Source organism: Myotis brandtii, unplaced genomic scaffold (assembly GCF_000412655.1).
Source record: "Myotis brandtii unplaced genomic scaffold, ASM41265v1 scaffold390, whole genome shotgun sequence".
NCBI lineage: Eukaryota > Metazoa > Chordata > Mammalia > Chiroptera > Vespertilionidae > Myotis > Myotis brandtii.
In genome coordinates, this window is record NW_005364954.1 from 618,906 (window position 1) to 638,120 (window position 19,215).

Sequence of the window (19,215 nt, forward strand, 5' to 3'; positions counted from 1 at the left end):
ACTTACTTAATTATGCATCTAATGCAGGTTTTATCCAAAAGTAAATATAACATAACAATTCCCTAATACAATTAAATAATCTATAATTAATAATCTGAGAATTGGGGTTCAAGATCACAGAGTTTGAATGTTTTTAATGTAAATAAAATAAACCCATTATTAGCATAAATTTTGGCTGTTGGCCTGTTATAAGTTTATGTCATTGTGATACTATTTTACTCATTAGAAAAACAGAGGTTAGCGACAATCAACGCCTCTCCTTTAGCCTGCTGTTGATACCAATTAAGACGTAATTGAGAATTTTATAACTCGGCTTTTTTACTTTGAAGCAGGGCAAACAGCATAAAAAGAATTTGGTTCCAAACATTTTCACATTGAAATCAACCTAAATGACAAATAAAAAATGAGGGAATAGTATTACGTTCCTTAAAAACCTTAAACAATGTACAATGTTCTCATTAATGATTATTGGTCTCTTTGTTACAAAACTGGCAAGGACTCTCGAAATTTTTTAAGTTATGCAACCAGAAACAGCCGAGTCACTCCATTTTTCTTTCTCTTTTTACTCAATTTCAAAATGTTGGTTTCTGTTCTTCCCTTTGAAATGGGCGCTGCCCTCTACACTAACCTCCACGTAAAGTGATTTTCACATTCACTTCAGCAGGACTGTGCATAATGAAAGATTGACATTGTAATGAATTTTCCAGAAACATTTTATTACCCAAGTCCCTGATTTATTGCATTCTGAGAATACTATAAACAGTGGTGAAAATACAAAATAATGTTATATTTGGGATGTTGAATATAGTAATACACAGTAAAAAAAAAGTCACTTAAAATTTAGTTGATATACTGACAATAACGGCAAAGACTTAACCGTTTGATGATCACAGAAAATCAGAAGGTGTAATTTGCTGACATATCAATCAATTTAAAAAACTGTTCATTTAATACAACATTAATGGAGGCACCAAAACAATGCATTGTTATCAAATCAGGCCTAAAATAACCCTGAAAAACTCAATACAATATCAATTAAATTTGGATTCTTTTTCTGAACGATAAGAGCAAAAGATACTCATTTTAAAGTCTTCTTTATTAGGCTACTAATAAAGAAAATTAAAGTAATACAAAAAGGATATATTAAAACTACATTAAGGCTCAGATATTAAACCAGGAGAACCAAGGAGATCCAGTTATGGCTATTACTGTGTTCTGATAGTTTGACAGTGCCCAAGAAGTTAAGCCCTTGGAGGATGTAAAAGCATGCACAGTTCATTATGTACAGGGATTGTGGGAATCTGAAGGCAGCCAAGGCAAAAATCTAGCAACCGCAACCTTCACTTTTAAATTCCTCTATTAGGTGGTTTAAAGACAGACCCATAATAGTTTTTTAAAATTCTTTTTTTTGTAATTATTAAAATATACATCCTAGCAAAAAATGTATGGCTCATTGATCAATTCGTAAAACACATAGTCAGTCTAACAACACCAATCGTTACAATATAAAAGAAACTTCTTACAAAAGAAGCTTTATTAGATATCCGAAACCCTGTTTTAACTCACAAATGGAAAGTATTTGTGTAAGGGTCTTTTTGTAAGCTGGTCAAAGGGATCCAGCTGGAAGCTTATACCCTGGGAGGCCTGTCTCCAGGCCTTCAAATGTTGGAGACAAAGGCTTTAATGTCAGTCTATAGAAAATAAACGTGAAGTCTGTAGTTTGTACGCCTCAGAGAAGGCAGAGTTAAAAATATAGCAATTAATTAGCTTCCTATTCCCATATCTGACCAAAAGGGCAATTTCAATTACGTGGATATTATAGCTCCGTGATCATTCCAGTTGGGAACCTTGAAAAAAATCAAATGCTACCATTTCATACCTGCTCCAGCATTGGAGCCGTTTCACTGTAGTCTTCCTTTTTTTCAGCACCATCCACCCCAACAGCTTTGGATGCCAACAAACCTTGAGAAAAATTGTACAGAAATTGCTTATTAGAAAAAATGTTGACTTTCACCCTAATTAACTTCACAAAATTTTAGCAGTTGTGAAATCCCCTATACTTTTCAATATATAGGAAGTATTCACAAAAGTTTACCTGTCAAAAATACAAACATCCTTAATAATGACTCAAAGGAATGAATCAGAATTTGAAAGTTAGTTACATAATTAGTTTTAGATATTACTCCTAAAGATACCCTTAAAGCACTACACACATACATTTATTCTGTAAAAAATGTCTTCCTCTGATATATGAACTTAGCTAATATTACAGCCCCATTCTACAAATGATGAAATAATTTGGGAATTCCAGTTTTCTCCAATGCATACCACTAAATCTCAATTTTGGAAGTCAGAATATTTTAACTGGAGTTAATATAATTAACTTTAAAAGACAGTGAAACTCTGCTTTTAATTTATAAATTAAAGACATTTACTTGACAAGTAACTTCAAGGAAGCCAAGTTTATGAAAAGTGTGTATTTGTTTTTGCCTATGGCCACCAGATACACAAAAGGTCACCAAAAATCATTTTTGTGTCACTTCAATGTTGGCCACACAAAACCTTTGCTTCAAAGGATGTGCAACAATCAAAAACCTAATAGTAAACTTAGTACAATTATACCACATATTACTGAAACTGTCTACAGCACACTTAATAGGAGGAAAAAGAGGCCCCCAAATGTCACATAACTTCAAGTTAGCCAGAAGGCAACATTCCTTGACTTTTCCAGATAACTATGTCAAAATGTTAAGTAATCTAAGTAAGAATTCAAATATTAAAATTGTATTCTTGAAATAATACTGCAGCCAAGTGTTAAACTGGGCAAAAAGCACCTTTTTTATTGGAAAGTTGAATGTCTAGCACTCGGAATTGTACTTTAAAACAGAAAAGGCGAAATATAAAATTATGCTGTGGCTACATCAATGATTGGTGTTAAAACTGGTATTTGATCCAGTATGATATAACAAACCATACAGCGTTTGCTCAAGTCTCACACAATATCAAGTGTAGATTTAAATGGGAGAAAACATGATATATAAATAATTTTATAAAAATGGTCTATAAACCATAAATTCAATCCTAATTATATTAATGTAACTTCTGAACATATTTTTAGGCGACTGAAAAAGATGTAGCATGATGTAGTTCTTTAACATTTAAAACCATATTCACTAGGGGTTTCTTCTCTAGCTAGTATTTTTGAGAATCAATAATACTAAAAATAGAAATAGAGACATGAGTTCTTATACTACTTCTTCTAGGGGCTGGTCAAACAGGATAGATATCTGCTACTCAATTTCTTAAATATATCTTACATTTTGCTTCCTTTCATACCAATGGTGGGAATACCTTTTTAAATCTTATCAATAGATGGACTAGATCACAAACTGCAAAATTAAAAATAAGGTACTACATGTTTAGAAAAACAAAATAATTCAGTCCCACTCTGTGAATTTAAGTTGCAATATTATAAACCCAATTAATGAAAAGCAATTCCCACTTAATGGTTTGTGAAGGAAAAATAAAGCTTTGTAATGTTCTTACAGAAAGCAATGGGGCACTTCATAAAAAATACCCAAGATTAGATTAGAAAATATAATACTTGTTATCTAGTGAATTCAAGTCTCAAATATGATCAATAAAAAGTTTTTCATATTTATATCATGCCATCTTACAAAAGAGTTACAACTATAAACAATAAAGGGGACAAAAAATAAATCTGTGCTTGAGGAGAGGACTCTGGCTACTGCTGCCAGAGACAAAGTCCACAATCCGTTACCTGGCCCTAATGTTCTGGGGAGAAATGCAATCTCCTCAGGAAATGAGAATTGTAAGGACACAGATACAAATGAAATTAATTTTAGTTCTTTGCAGATGTGCATTATCAACATATTACTAATAGGGCCTCCCCCAGAAGAATGTAGAGAGTATCTTAACAAAATGAATGCTTAAGAAATTATTTAAATATCAAGTAGGAGCAGAATATCACATACTCATGAGAACTACATCATGCTACATTGTAACTCACAGTTACAATTTCTCAGGTCTCTGCACTTCATCTATAAAGCACATAGTTGGTCTCTTGCTGCCACCAGGAATGAGCTGCAGAGACCAGAGCAACCTGCAATAGCAAAGGGAAGGGAGAGAGCAGAGTGCTCTCTAAATGTGTGGCCCACACTTCAACCAGGATTCCCAAACCCAATATTCTTCCTGGTAGTAAGAATCAAATATTGCTGATATTATTATCAATAACATATTACTGGCCAATTCAAACTTCTGGGTTTTTTAAATTCTTTTTAAGATTCCTTAAGTTGCACAAACAAATCTAAGCTGGCTGAACTTCTAGGCACTCCTAGAACTATTAGAAACAGACACACCAACTGCTGACGTTTCTTCTACTCTACTGACAACCTGTATTTTAAAATCTATTCAAATTTGCTGGCAGTTTGCTTGAAATTTTGTCCGAAAGTCTGGACTCCTGATTCTTTCTGTAAAACTGTCTATTCCAGATCAGTATACATGAAGTCTGTAAGTGTCCATATGGCACGTTACATAATGAAAAGCAAAACTCTAGAAGAACATCTATCTACTGTGCAACCATCATTTCAAGGTTCTACTTATTTGGAAACTTATGAAAAAAGCCATCCTATACCATTCCCTACATAGAAATCAGGTTTAGAATCTCTGGAGGGTGTGTATATGGGAAAGAATAGGAGTGAATAAATAAATACATGAATTAAATGTATCCAGTGGCTGGTCCACTCAGTTCTAGCTTGAACTATTTTAAAAACAGTGGGGAAATCATCAGAACAGGCTGAGACGCTGCTATAGTCGCAGTCCTATTCCGCTTAGCAGCAAAGGGAAAAGTATAAGTAAGCTTGATAAATATAAATACACCATAATTCCATCACAGAAATCGCCATTTTCCAATTAGTTCTCATCTGTTTTCATGGTCTACAAACGAAACTTACTGTACAGAGGCAAGCTGGAGTTTTACTCTTCAAAGACAACCGTATAATGTCTATTGTCTGTTTGCATGATATAGCTGTACCGTGAATCAGAAATAGATGCAGAGAGATGAACTATTAAAAAGATCATCATACATTTCAATCCTCTGAATAAAGGGAAAAAATTATAATGGGTTCACATTCTAAAACCTTATGCTTTTCTACCGCTGCCAAACTATCACATGTTCATCTGAGACTCTCAGGGGCAGTGAAGACAAATCCCTCCACAGAGGGCACAGGGGGCTATTACACTCCAGTATTAGAATTCCTTTAGGCACATGACGAATTGTTCCTCCCCCTCCCCACTGTCTTTTCAAGGTCATGCAGAAGTAATGCATCATTGTGGAAGGAGCTGGTTTTGTTTTATTTTTTCTTTAAGTGTTGAGCTTGAACTTCTCAGTAAGGCACAGGCATGAGCACGCTGACTGAAAATCAAGTCAGGTCATCAGACTGTAGGAAAACTCGGCACTGGGAGGCTGGCGGCCGCATCAGCTCGGTGTCACTGCATCATCCTAGATCTTGGCTCCTCCGGCAGCGCTGCTCCCATCTCGGGGACCCATGGGTTGGAAGTATTATTTTCTACTTCGGCCACAGTGCACAGCACTAGGGTCCGTTATTATAACGCAAAACTGAAGTCTCAAGTTGCCATCATAACCATCACCTGGATAACATTTTATTCTGGCTTTCTCCAAAGTTAATAGTTTCTAAAGAAAAGGTGGAATGAATGAGCTTATTTTTAAATATTTCCTGTCCTGGGACCAAGTATACCCTTTATCAGAGAAAGGCACAAAAATCATATTCACAATGGGAAGCCTAAGGAATTCTCACCTGTTGAAGTCAATGATATCACTTCTATGTGCACTGTAACAAAAGAGTGGTTCTAAAGACCCTCAGCTCCAGAGCCACCGAGGGCTTCCACTCTTCAGAGCATGGACAGATGTTACATTTATTCCTGAATCTGACAAGGAAACCCAGCTTCTTCAAATTATTTAAAAGAATATCAACAAATAAAGGTTAAAGAGCTTTATTAAGTCAAAGGCTCTAAAACCATTCTGTCCTTAAAATAAGAACATAAGACTGAATAAAGCATTTTAACTGCCTTTTAACAAATACTCACAAAAGTTACATATGTTTACAAGCTCTTTTAAAGACTACAGTCATTGGGCTGAATGGGCCTCAGAAGGGATGGGGCCTAGCATGACTGGCCCCAATTCTAGGACTTAAATCCCTCCTTCTATGAACACCAACCAGGCCAGGTTTCCAGTATTTTTCATCACTCTAACACTCCGCTTCCTAAATTACAACAAAGCATGGAGAAATAGGACCAGATTCTAGAGACCAACCGGAAGATAAGGATAGAAACTTTAAAAATGTACAGATACTTTTACATTGGGAAATAACAGCTTCAGTGTTCATCTTTCCAACCACATATGGTACCATGTTTAATGAGACTGATGGAGTAAGAATGTAAAATATTTAGAACCCCAGACAGTATGTCACCACAGGCTGACAAAAGCAGACAATTCAATTCTTATGGAACTACTCCTACTATCAAGGTGATTTGAAGACTGGGATTTGGTAACTTTGATCCTATGGACCCTCACAACACCCCTGTGAGGTAGGTAGAAGACAGGTGATTGCTTCACATTACACAACACAAAAAGCTGCCAGTTTTGAAAAAAGCTGACCTTGAAGAACCAGAGAGGAGCTGTCTTTCTAATTAACCAGTTATGTTACCCCAAAAGATACTCGGCTTTATTACAAACAAACCTCTCTAAGATCAAGCCCACCAACCCCCCAAAAGAATCATTGTAGTTTACCAGTGATCTTGTTAAGCCGAGCTCTCTTTGCCTGAAACGAGTTGCCTTGATTATTTTTCCTCTTGTTTGACAATGTGCTCTCTGGCTGTGGAAAGACCATCTTTGGAACGTTCTCTACATGAAGTCCTACTTTTAACAGAACACATATATGAGGGTTTATATAGCATCCAAAGTTGAAAAACACCATTTTTTAAAAATAAATAGCAAAAATGCTCTGCACTGAATTTTAATCTAGTGCTTAACATAAAACTTAAAAAAAAAACACCCACAAATCTCTCCAGACTGACATATTAGAAATAAAAACTACTAAGCAGTTATTCTTCAGGAAGAAAAGCAGGAAGAGAATGACTTGCTGCATTTTCCATATTATATATTATATATTGAGATACTTGCTGAAGTATTTAAAAGATTTTTTAGAAACATAAAACAAATAAAAACCCAAACACCTACTACCAATAAGTTACAAATCAAAATCTCAACTCATTTCTATTCAAGAATATTGAGGGCATCCATTATCAAGTACCCATGTTAGACCACTAATTTTCAAATCTGTAAAATGCTATAAGTTAACCACCATACTGTGCTGGGGGAAAGGCCTAATAATTTAACTATCTGTTCAAATTACAGGTAGCCAAGGGGTTTGATTTGTTCATTATTCACTAGGTGACTAAGGACTAAACGTAAGAACATGTTTTATACCAAATGTATCACTAGACGTGGGCAGATCTTCCTTCTTCTCAACTTCTGGAGTGGCTACAGAAGCTGGAGTTTCTTCCTTCTTTGAAGGAACTTTAAACCATTTCCGCTCATCTTTCTCTTTCTCTTTATTGCTGTTAGCACTCGTTCGAGGTTTGTTCCCTGTTTTATTCTTGGCTGCGGCTGCAGCAGCTGCTTTGACTAAAGCTATCCAATCCTCCAAAGGAAAAACACAAAACATGTGAAGCATTAAACATTAATCAAAATTTAATTACACTAATGAGTAAAAATATCTATTACATTTTCAAAGCTACCTTCACACGCACACAAATTTAAAAATCTACTTAACTATATTTATAAGGTACATCAACATGGTAGATTACAGAATAATTTAACGGTTTAGTTGGGTTTATAACTTTATATAAAATAGAAAAATATTCAATAACAAAAAAAATGTTCCTTTGGTATATTTTCTCAGGAATAAAATCTAAAATAACAAGAAACCTATAACAAATATGGACTACTACATGACATTTTGCCTTAGTACTTCAGGGTTTAAATGCGAAATTACAATTCTTTTCTGTAATATAACAGACCATAAAAGAAATGAGAAAAATGCGTAAGTGGCAATTCTGCAAAGATTAAAATAAATGTATTTCATTGAGTAGTGTTCCTTATTAAGACGAATGTTCCACTCAAAGTATGGTCAATTTCATAGCAATCAAGGTGTGATTTTATTAAAGTTTAAAGCTTTCGAAGTTCAGACACCAACTTATTACAGCAGCTTTATATTACTAATGAATTATTTTTTAAAAGAGCTACTTGACTTGACCAAAGTCAAGTCCACACACTCAGGCTCCAGATTCATTTCTCTTCCTCTACAACTTCCTGGGCCTGTGTTAGCTGCCATCTTCTGAGATGCGAATATTTATTTTTCCTGTATTTGTTGTTTGTTGCTAAATAATTTTGTTCTTTTAACTAAAAATGCGTATAATGGGAAATATGGAAAGATGTAAAGAAGTGGTACTAATATTTAAATTTTCACAATCAAAAATTATTTTTTTTAAAAAGTACTTTTTGTAATACCTCTAGAGAGTTAACCCTTCCTCTGAGGACTGCTAAGTTGTCAACGAAACCAATTCAGATTTAACCCAAATGGGTAATTAAATTCTTAGTCCAAGCAACCAAAAACAATTTCACAGCGTCAAATGCATTTAACTGGAATTATAAAAAATAGGTCATTGGCAATACAAGTTGATGGCTGCTCAGTCTTGAAAATACATGGTGAGGGCAATAAGCCATTAAAGACAAACAAACAAAATCGAGGTCCCTATCTCCCGCCTGACTGAGCTGAACTGAGAACAGCACGGGACTGTACCTAGCATCTTCATTCACCAATATTTTACTGGCTACCCCACCACACGTGCTGGGAAGCATGCTAAGTACTCAGCAGCTGCTGCCTGAAAGCCCCAGGAACACACGGGCCCTGGAGTGACCACATCCTTTCCTACCTGGAAAACACTAGCAGGCATTTAGCTTTCCCAGTATTTAAACTATGTCCCCAGCACATATCTCATTAGAAAGCGAATTAGGACAAAATTGTGAAATAGAGGTTTATGTTTCTAGTTAAAAAAACAGATGTACCAGAACTGCCCAACCCATTTTACCTAGGACCACCCTTGTTTGGGGTCCCGTCCATAAGAAATTGACGGGCAAATAAAATGAACCAGCAGACAGTGTGACAGCAGAGACAGTAGAGGAATAAACAAACGAGCCTGGGAGGACAAAAAGGAAAAGGTTAATTCTGACTGAAGAGGAAGGCTAGTGGAAGGCAACAGGGAAAGTGATGCTGGTTGAACCCTGAAGTGGACTTTGCTGGGAATGGGGCGGCGGAAAAGAAAACGGGCACCCCAAGCAGAAGGGAAGCCACTGCACACACACGGCACAGCACAGAGCGCACAGGAGGCGAAAGAGGGGTCTACGGGCCAGACTGAGCTGCGATGCTGAGCTGAGCCTTGGGAGTGACAGTGAAGTAGCAGAGAAAGAAAGCACCACCCGGGAGGGAGGGAGGCTGAAAGACAGAGCCACAGCGGAAGCAGAAACCAGAGTCCGTGCGACCAGACAAGCAGAGAAAGTGCTACCCCAGCAGAGAGCACGTGTTTGCAGACTTACTAAGGGCAGGTCATTTAATTTGGGGTTCCACACTGTGGGGAAAATTTAAGTTGTTCGAGAAATGCTGAAAAATGCCAGGATGCAATCCATCCCCAGTGGTTTTCCACCTCCAGTAAAGAGAAAAACTAGGAGAAATCGAAATTCAAAGTTGTTCCTTTTAAAACTGAAAGCAGAGCTGAAAAGGGGTTCCTGATCCTATGACGTGTGAATCATGGGATCACTGCGGTTCTGTGATTAAGGAATTCTCTCATTATTCTGCTCTTCTGGTTTTAAATGGGAAAGATTCACTATCAGAAATAACTGGAGTGATCTTTCCATGACCAGAACTAACGATGTGTTTCGAAGTTCCCCGCAGACACCGTAAAGGAGAGGCGCGAGGCCGCTGGGGCCAGCACGTCTGAAAGCAGGCCTGAGCTCGGAGGCACCGTGCGCACATGATGGCTGAGTGAGTTTAAGTGAGTCACTAAGTTCTCTAAGTTCGGAACTCCTCAGCTGTGAGACAGAACCATCAGCCATATCTACATCAAAGAATCTGCCACAAAATACCCAATAAAGTAATGTATGAAAAGTAGGTTTAAAAAATAGTAAGAAGACTGTAAGAGCCAACCAATCCTGAACACTAGTGAGTTACATGTAAATTCTTTATCAATACACACTGAAGAAGAAGAGAGAAAAACCTAGAGAAAGCTTAGGGATGGGCATTTACATAGTGCATTTATTTGCTAGTTTAGTAAAAGAAACTACTGAATATCTTCCTAAGGAATTCTCAAAGTATTCAACATGTGAAGAGAATACGCAAGGTTGGATTCTCTCAGCATTGCCCAAACATCTGATTTAGCAAATTCCCTTGATGAAAACAAGTCAAAAACTTGTTGGGAAAATGACTCTCCTAAAACAAGATAATTTTATTAAAAACAATTCTACAACTATTTTCATGTGCTTGTTATTTAAAATTATGAAGAAAAATTAAAGAAAATATACTGCTACCAATGTTTTCTTTCAGAACTTTGTATTTTGGCATTTATTTTAATATTAACTTGCATCATGATGTGACTAAAATACTTACTTCAACTAAATATCCAGTACATTCAATAAGTTAATTTTTACAACTTGCAATTTTGTCGCAAACCAAATTGGTTCAATGTTTCAATTTGGGGGGAAATAAAGTTTTAGGGCTAGGGCCATCTCACAAACTTTTAAATAACCAGAATAAAAAAAAAAAGAGTAGTTAAAAAAAAGAGAGCGAGAGAATTTTAATTAAGCGTGTATATATTGAGTACGTTCACATTTACTCCATGTTTCTATGCAGTAACCAAGAAATCACACCACTGAGTGCTTAGAAGAACATTTTATTTATACATACAAGTAGAAAGACACAAAGCAATTTACTGATCAAAGCATGTCCATTTTAAATTGCATTTCATATTAATTGAAGAAAAAAATCTGCTAGCTGATCATTTCAAAAGCAAAATTTTGAAAACCAGGTGATTAACACAAACTCACTTCTAAGAAGATATCACAAATCATTTTTAACGTGTTGGTCTACGTTTGCAGATGACCACATGTACACCCCTGAGGGGAGCTGACCAGGTGATTTCAATGCATTTCAGGACATTTTTCACTCATGGCATGGAACAAATATGTAGCATAAAAGGTACTTCCATATTAGACATTGTCACAGCCTACTTTCAATTTCTTAAAAATTAATTGTAGGTCCAGGTGCTGAAAATCCCAAATAACAGCAGAACTTAAAAGAAAATACTTTAAACTTCTACTGGCACCTTTTCTTCCCAGTATTTCAGGAAACAGTCAACCAATGGACTCCTGGTTTTAATTCTCCTTCAGAGGCTTACCGCGCATCCTTGCTGTGAGCAGGGCCAAGCCATGTAACACACTGCTCACAGCATGACTCAGAGAGCCCTGCCCGAAACAGCCTACAGAATGTCAGGTAAGCGCCTTTTAACAAGACTAATGACTATGATTCATAGAAGGAAAGAAGAAGATACGAAACTCAATATAAAATTGTATATGAAAATTTAACTTTCTAAATGATACTATATACCAGGAAAAACAAAATGAAGTTAAAAAAAGGCACTTACCTCACTTCCCATAGACTGGTTACACGATCCAGCTGGGTCGATAGGACAACACCAGCTTAGTGGATGCTGGGATTTCACCTGGAACAGAAACTAGTGACCTATAACTTTAGCAGATCTAAAGCCAAAGGAGCAAAAATCAAGTGTATAATTTACATTCTAACTTCTTTTTCTTGCTGCTATTTGGGGCTATCAGCACATAATCCTACAATTAGTTCACTTTAAATAGATATGTGTATATTTTGATCGGTCACCATTCCAGAAGACATCCCTTTGGGAACGCTGAACACTCTTACCTGCCCCTTAGCATCCTCGGGCATGGCTTTAATGTGCATCCTTTTTAAACAACGAATTACTCCATCATAAAACTGAACTGTGAATGTCCCTGCAATAGGAGCAAGCCAGTCATTAGAAAACATAATTCCATCTTACAGCAACACATGAAATCTAACAAGTAATGCCTGATAGAAACAAGTATCTGTGCTCGTCATGACTGCAAACATACTATCAAGTTCAGAACTCTGTCAAGTTTATTACGCTTTTCTCTTCCCCTCTAATAACACCTCTGCTTTCCCTTTGAAAAGTACACAAATTGAATCCTGATAAGTTAGTTGCATGTAATTCTCATTTTTACTGAAGGACTGTCAAATTTACTTTGTAATAAATATATGTTTAAAGAACGTTAGATGTGTTATACTTGGACTAAAATAAAATCATTATTTACAAAAATGTAAAATATTTCTATAAACATTGCTCTCTTTCAAAGTCTCTTTCCAATGAACAGACAAAAAGATGTGATATGTGAAAAAGCCATTTTCTCAGGAAATAATCATTTCTTTGGCAACAATGAATTAGCAAGTAAGAATTACAGTTATAGGCTTTTAAGCTAGAAAATACTCTACAGATCCCTGACATAAAAGTCCTCCAGTTCAGATGAACCCTGTAGCCTCCGAGGGGCCAAATGCGCATCCCGTGTCAGCTTCGCAGCAGCACTGCCATAACCCCAAGCCCCAGGCCTCTCCCACTACCGCATCCTCTTCTAAGGACTCCAGGTTCTGTCTGCATGTCTATTACAATGCACACTGACTTCTTGTAACAGACTGCATGCTTACAAGCCAATAAAAGTCAGTACTATTAGAAAACATAGAAATTCCAGTAGTTTTCTATCATTTCCTGTACAAGTGAGAGATGAGTGCCACTTTTAAGTAAACAGACGGACACTTGGCCTTTATAAAAGAAATATAAACAATAAGTGTGATAATTGGTATTACTGGCTTTGAAGCTGGCACAAAGCCAATGACATATATGTGCAAAGATTTTTTTAAAATATAATTTGAATTTCATATCCTCCTATAATTAGCATAATGCACAATATTGCAGATATAAAGATCTAAACCCAAGTTATGAAAAAAAGCTGGTCAGTTAATAGCAAGGAGATAAAGACGGAAAATTCTGAGCATGCCACACCGCACGTTCACCTTACACTACCTCCTCCTGCAATTGTCCTCTTCCGTCTTCAACATGGCATTCCCATTCCGGATGAGAGCAGGCTCCTTCCCTGCGTTACTCGCACCGTCCCCTCTGCTGTATGCCTCCCCCTTTCCTAACTCCAGCCCACTCTTCACGCATCAGCCCCTCAAATCCCACCCTCCTAGGAAAATATCCTTGACGCTGTCTACCCTGATGTGTCTCCTCTTTAAGACACATTACAAACACTTAGGAAGTTCACATCTATTTAGATCTGTGAAGCCTTTACAGTGAATAGAGGGCTTCCTTTTGCCTTTTTTGCCTTTTTCCTTTTTTGGGGGGTGAAGGAGCAGGCTCATCCAACACGTGGGGCTACAGAAATCACAAAATAAGTTCATCTAGAGGAGATTTTCTTTTTCTTGTTTTTTAAGATTTTTCTACATTTTGTTTTTAATTACAAAAGTACTATTTAAAAGATCAAATAATACAAAAATGTGAAAGGAGAAAGTTAAAGTTTCCGTCTTCTCAGGGTTAGTAATGACTTAATAATTTGGTATGTACCCTTAAAGATCTTTTTCAAAGCATGTATGTGTGTATACACATGAGTATATAGGTTTTTGGGTTTTTACATGTGTTCTACAATTCTTTTTTTAATATATTTTATTGATTTTTTACAAAGAGGAAGGAAGAGGGATAGAGAGTTAGAAACATCGATGAGAAAGAAACACCGATCAGCTGCCTCCTGCACACCCCCTACTGGGGATATGCCCGCAACCAAGGTACATGCCCTTGACCGGAATCGAACCTGGGACCTTTCAGTCCACAAGCCAACGCTCTATCCACTGAGCCAAACTGGTCAGGGCTACAATTCTCTTTTTAATGTCATTTCTAAACCATAGTTCATTTAGGATCTCCTGTTGTAGATATTCTGGTCCTAAATTTGCCAATGTGACTTTCTTCAAAGAAGATAAGTCAGGTTTATCTTAAGTTTGAATTGCTCAGCCCATCCCTTGCTCCCAATAGCTCTGGGCTTCCCAAGAGAAGGGCGGCTCCGAGCCCTGGGCAGCTCCCACTGGCTGTTCAGAGAGATCCCACCTAGTCATCATTTTTCATTCCCTTGCTTTTACTTTTGTTTTTAAATTTAAATTTTATTACTGACACTACTGTAGATGTCTCCCATTTCCCCGCTTTGCCCATTCTACCCAGCCCCTGCCTCCCCCCCATTTGGCCCACCCCACACTGCTGTCTGTCCATGGGCTATGCATATATGTTCTTTGGCTAACCCTTTCACCTTCTTTTATCCAGTACTCTCCTCCCCTCTGACATCTGTCCATCTGTCCCATGTATCCATCCCTCTGGTTCTATATTGTTCATCACTTTATTTTGTTCATTAGATGCCACATATTAGAGAGATCATATGTCTTTCTCTGACTGGCTTATTTCTCTTAGCAAAATAATCTTACCCATGCTGTCACAAAGGGAAGAGTTCCTTCTTTTTTACAGTTGTGTAGTACTCCATTGTATAAATGCACCACAGCTATTTTATCCACTCATTTACTGATAGGCACTTGGGCTGTTTCCAGATCCTGACTATTATAAATAACGCTGCTATGAACTCAGGAGTGCATATATTCTTTCTGATTGATGTTTTGGATTCTTAGGATATATACCCAGAAGTGGGATCACTGGGTCAAAAGGCAGCAATGATTTTTTAAAATATATTTTTATTGATTTCAGAGAGGAAGGGAGAGGGGGAGAGAGACAGAAACATCAATGAGAGAGAATCATTGATTGGCTGCCTCCTGCACACCCGACACTGGAGATCGAGCCTGCAACCCAGGCATGTGCCCTGACCGGGAATGGAACCGTGACCTCCTGGTTCGTAGGTCGATGCTCAACCACCGAACCACACCAGCCGGGTGGCAGCAATGATTTAAAAAAATATATAAATTATATCTGCCAATGCTTTTCTAAGGTCTCACTTAAACTGCTCCTAAAATAGCAGAAATTGCAATCTGTATCATCACTCTTCCACTAATGTGAGCTTAACTTTCTATAGCACATGCCCACGGACAAGGAGTATGTTGTAGGTGTGTGTATGCATGCACTTGGGTATGCAGATTCCCGGGGAGCTTTAAGCATGGAAGGAAGATCCCAAGGCTCACCACACTCAAAGAAACCGCTCTTAGTTAAATAAGCATAGTCTAAGTTTACTACGTTTTGTCTTGTTTTGGGTGGACACCATTATCCGACAGGACTGATTCACTACTTCTCCCTTTCCGTCCACAAATTGTTACTGACTGCCTCCTCGGCACTGGGCTCTGGACTTGACCCCTGGGGAGCCCACGTGTGTAAGACATGGGAACATGAGCTCGGCAATAGAGCTCTCCAGAAGCCTAAGTACACAGTGCAATAAAGGCCCCACTAGAGAAGGAAAAGGAACCCACAAAACTGCGATGTCCCCTCAACTCTTCCTGTGGTAAGGTGACTAGAGGTAATGAAATCAGAGCCATGTCTGTTACTTTAACTCATTAAGACAATACATTGGAATAAGACCTTTGTAAAGTTATAATCATAAATTCTAGCTGGATGACTATGACTTACTTTTTCACACCTAACATTAATATTTCTTTTTAAACATTCTCTTCTATCTTCTCTTACCTATTTTTTCTCGTTTGTTGTTAGTTTAAAACCTCAGCTTAAATCTCTTCCATCATTCCCATCACCTCCAAATAAAATTCAATTTACTTCTATTTTTTTAGTTCTAATTCTTTAGCAAGATTACAAGACACATATACCTATCCTTGCTTCTCTCTCCAGCCTCTTCCCCTGCTACCCCCTCCCCGTAAAGGAACCCTCCACTCCAGTCACGTCAGAGACTGCGGTTCCCAACAGCACATGCTTCGTCTTTTCTTTCGCATGCACCATTTCTTCCGCCAGAAAGGCCTTTCGTTCCCTCTGTAACTAGCTTCCTTGCTTGCCTTTCAAATCCAGTTGAAAGGAAGTGTCCCCTTACTTAGATTAAATGCCCTTCTTGCAAAGAAGCTGTCACACAATGTGTGTTTCTTTAGTAAAAATAATGAGTGGTCAAGTTTAAGAAATAATTGTAACAGAAAAACTAATGTACTACCGACTTGAAAGATCTACTTACAAGTATTTCACAACTGTTTTAAAGGCTATTTTTAAATAAGAAATTTAAAAAATAAAATAAGTATATTTCCAATAATGATTTAAATATTCTCATTCCTTTTCAAATTAATCACCCTATGAGTTCTGTTCTTTAAATTCATTCTCTTTACAACAAACTTACTGGGTCTTATGACACACTACCACACCTGATTTTTGGGTTATTTTCAACATTTCTGATCAGCTCAGTAACTTTTGCTCAGTATCAATATTAGATACTACAAAAGGCTATTAGGAAAATTAACCCTCAATTATCTATAAAAAATTAAGAAAAATGGTACAAGGGAAAGAAGGAATAAAGGAAAGCCTCAAACTGAAGAAGTTCCATACTCTTTCCTCAGCAAATATTGCAGAGTATTTCACTTCCAAGTTGAACTGATCTGAATTTCCCTCTAACTCTTCATCACTCTCTGGTTGAGATGAGCATCTAAAATTAGCTTAGACAACAAATGGAAAACAGAGAAATTGAAATAAAAAGCATACAACTTAAGCCTATGAACTGAAAACTGAAAAAATTTTACCAACTATATTTACCTCTACTAATTTAAACAGTTTATTTAGGCATCAATTAAAGTTAGCAGCATAGTTAAAATGTTACTGTTAATCCCATCTTAAATCTCAGATGACTTCAGATACATACCTTCTTTGTTAATTGCTTCAATCTTGGCAGGGTAATAGCGACAGTCTGTCCACCGAGCCAGAACTTCTTCTCCGGCTTTAAAATCCTAGTTTAAACAACTTTTCAGATCAATACCATGTATAATAAATAAGTGTTTCCTTAATAAAAACAAGCTTCTGCAAACTTTAACAGAATTCCTTTTAAATAGATGACTACACATCTAGAAAATAAAGAGCTTGCTACTTACAAAGAAATCCTCCTCATCCTTCAGGCCTTCCTTTCTCAGCGAGGGCCTCTCCAGGGGCCGCAGTCTATTGCTATCCCAGTAAATCCACTCGTCATAGCGATGACTCCAGCGCTCAAAATGGACCAACATCTTGCCCTCCTCATAGTCGATTTTTTCAATTCGTGATGGATACCTCAAAAATAAAGAGAAAATTCTTACCTTTGTTTACACACAGTATTAAAAAGTATGAACTACCACTTACTGTTAAAACCTCAAACAAAACAACATGTGTCCATATTTTTAAACTATTGAACCAACAGTTTCCTTTCTTATTTTTGTCTTTTTTAAAAAAATGATTGGTCTCAATACCTAATGAAATAAACACTGTGATAAATTCCCAGTGGCCTTAAACATATTCCTACTTTTGACCCAATAATTCCAATTTTAGAACTATAATATACAAAACATTTATCATAACAAAGAAATGTAAAATCATCTAAAAGTATGGTTAGAAAAACTGAAGACTAGCTATAGCTATCCAAACAATGGTATAGCCACTGGTTGGAATATCACAGGGTTTAAATGGGATGTTTACAAAGAATTTTTCTATACATTCCAATATTTTCCAATAAGAATCAATGATGGTGGAGAAAGCTGTTAAATCTTAAATTTAAAAATATAAAAATGACATCCCATTGTTCTGCTTCACATGTGATGATTCTCCTACAATTAATTTCAAAGCAGAAATTAGTTAACTCAATACTTTTAAAAAGGAAAACTGCTTCATCATTCCTAAGGTACTCTATTAAATGTTCATAGATGACTCAATTTTTTTTTTTAAAAGACCATTAAATAAACTTAAGAACTCAAAAATAGCACATGGTAGATGATTCAGCCATAATAGTTTGTCTTATTTTTGCTAGTTTGTTATAAATCTGAAATTTTCTCTTCCCTCTGGAGAATTAGCTTTAAATATAAGGCATGAGAGAAATTCAGAAATTGACTACTCCCTGCTTACAGACCACTCATGCGAGTCAAAGCTTCTATACACTTTGTGGGCTGACTCATTCTCTGTAGAGCCTGTTCCCCCACTTGGTTTAATACTGGACTGCTTGGAGTTTCCGCAGACACTGCTCTGTCAAACATTCATGCTTTTGCCCATTGTTTTCTCTGCCTCACCCTAAGCAGCCCTTCCACTTCCTCTGTACACTCATCATTCCACACTTGGGTGAACGTGTAAGCACTTGCATGAAGACTTCCCCGACTCTCTCCCCGGTGCTCATAGCACCCATCTCATCACAAAAAGTCATACTTTTTAATACTGTGTGTAACTTTTAGGTTCCTAAAGCGCGTGCTGTGCAGCATTTGCTGCCCTTGCGACACTAACATGTGACACACAAAAAGGATCCTGTGGTCAAACAAGCTAAGAAAATATTGGATGTTAAAAAATTAAACTGCTTTCTAATTGAAAGACTTCTTGATCCCGTTAACAGATGGAGACAAAGCATTCACTATTACCCACGGAATAATTACTAACATGTCTTGGGTAGGGGGAGTGTTAGGGAACATGATGTAAGAAGCCGATCCGGCCTGTGAGCTTCGGGAATAACTGAGGCACATCCACCTTGTATCCCACAGCACCCAGGACAGTGACAGACACAGCCAGCCACTCAGGAAATGCAGGGCATGCGCAGGAAAAGACAGTGCATATTTCTTCAGAACTAAGAAGGCCGCTGACTCCATTACAACCTGAAGTTGGCTCGTACTCTGGGTCTTTTGGGGAGTGGGCTGGGTGAGGAAATACTTTGTTAGAGAAAGGAATAAGAATGGACACAGCGATGTGCCCATTTAGAAACGGTGCTCTACTGCTAATCGCTGGCAGTGCTGCTCTGATTTGCTTGTTTTTGCTGCTCCGGTTTTTGAA

At 37.2% G+C, this 19,215-nt stretch overlaps 1 protein-coding gene across 2 annotated transcripts in view; it reads right to left on the bottom strand.

Moving 5' to 3' along the window:
* PHF20L1 (PHD finger protein 20-like 1) overlaps positions 1 to 19,215 on the bottom strand; it is a 54,439-nt gene that overhangs the window by 21,353 nt on the left and 13,871 nt on the right. Inside the window, exons 2-8 of one of the 2 annotated variants that reach the window (XM_014544985.1) lie at positions 17,313 to 17,484; positions 17,087 to 17,171; positions 12,090 to 12,178; positions 11,797 to 11,874; positions 7,529 to 7,742; positions 6,830 to 6,955; positions 1,880 to 1,962 (exon numbers count right to left, since the gene is read on the bottom strand). In XM_014544985.1, coding sequence (XP_014400471.1) covers positions 1,880 to 1,962; positions 6,830 to 6,955; positions 7,529 to 7,742; positions 11,797 to 11,874; positions 12,090 to 12,178; positions 17,087 to 17,171; positions 17,313 to 17,484 — 847 coding nt within the window. The remainder of the gene's footprint in view (positions 1 to 1,879; positions 1,963 to 6,829; positions 6,956 to 7,528; positions 7,743 to 11,796; positions 11,875 to 12,089; positions 12,179 to 17,086; positions 17,172 to 17,312; positions 17,485 to 19,215) is intronic. The other variant, XM_014544986.1, reaches the window with a different exon arrangement.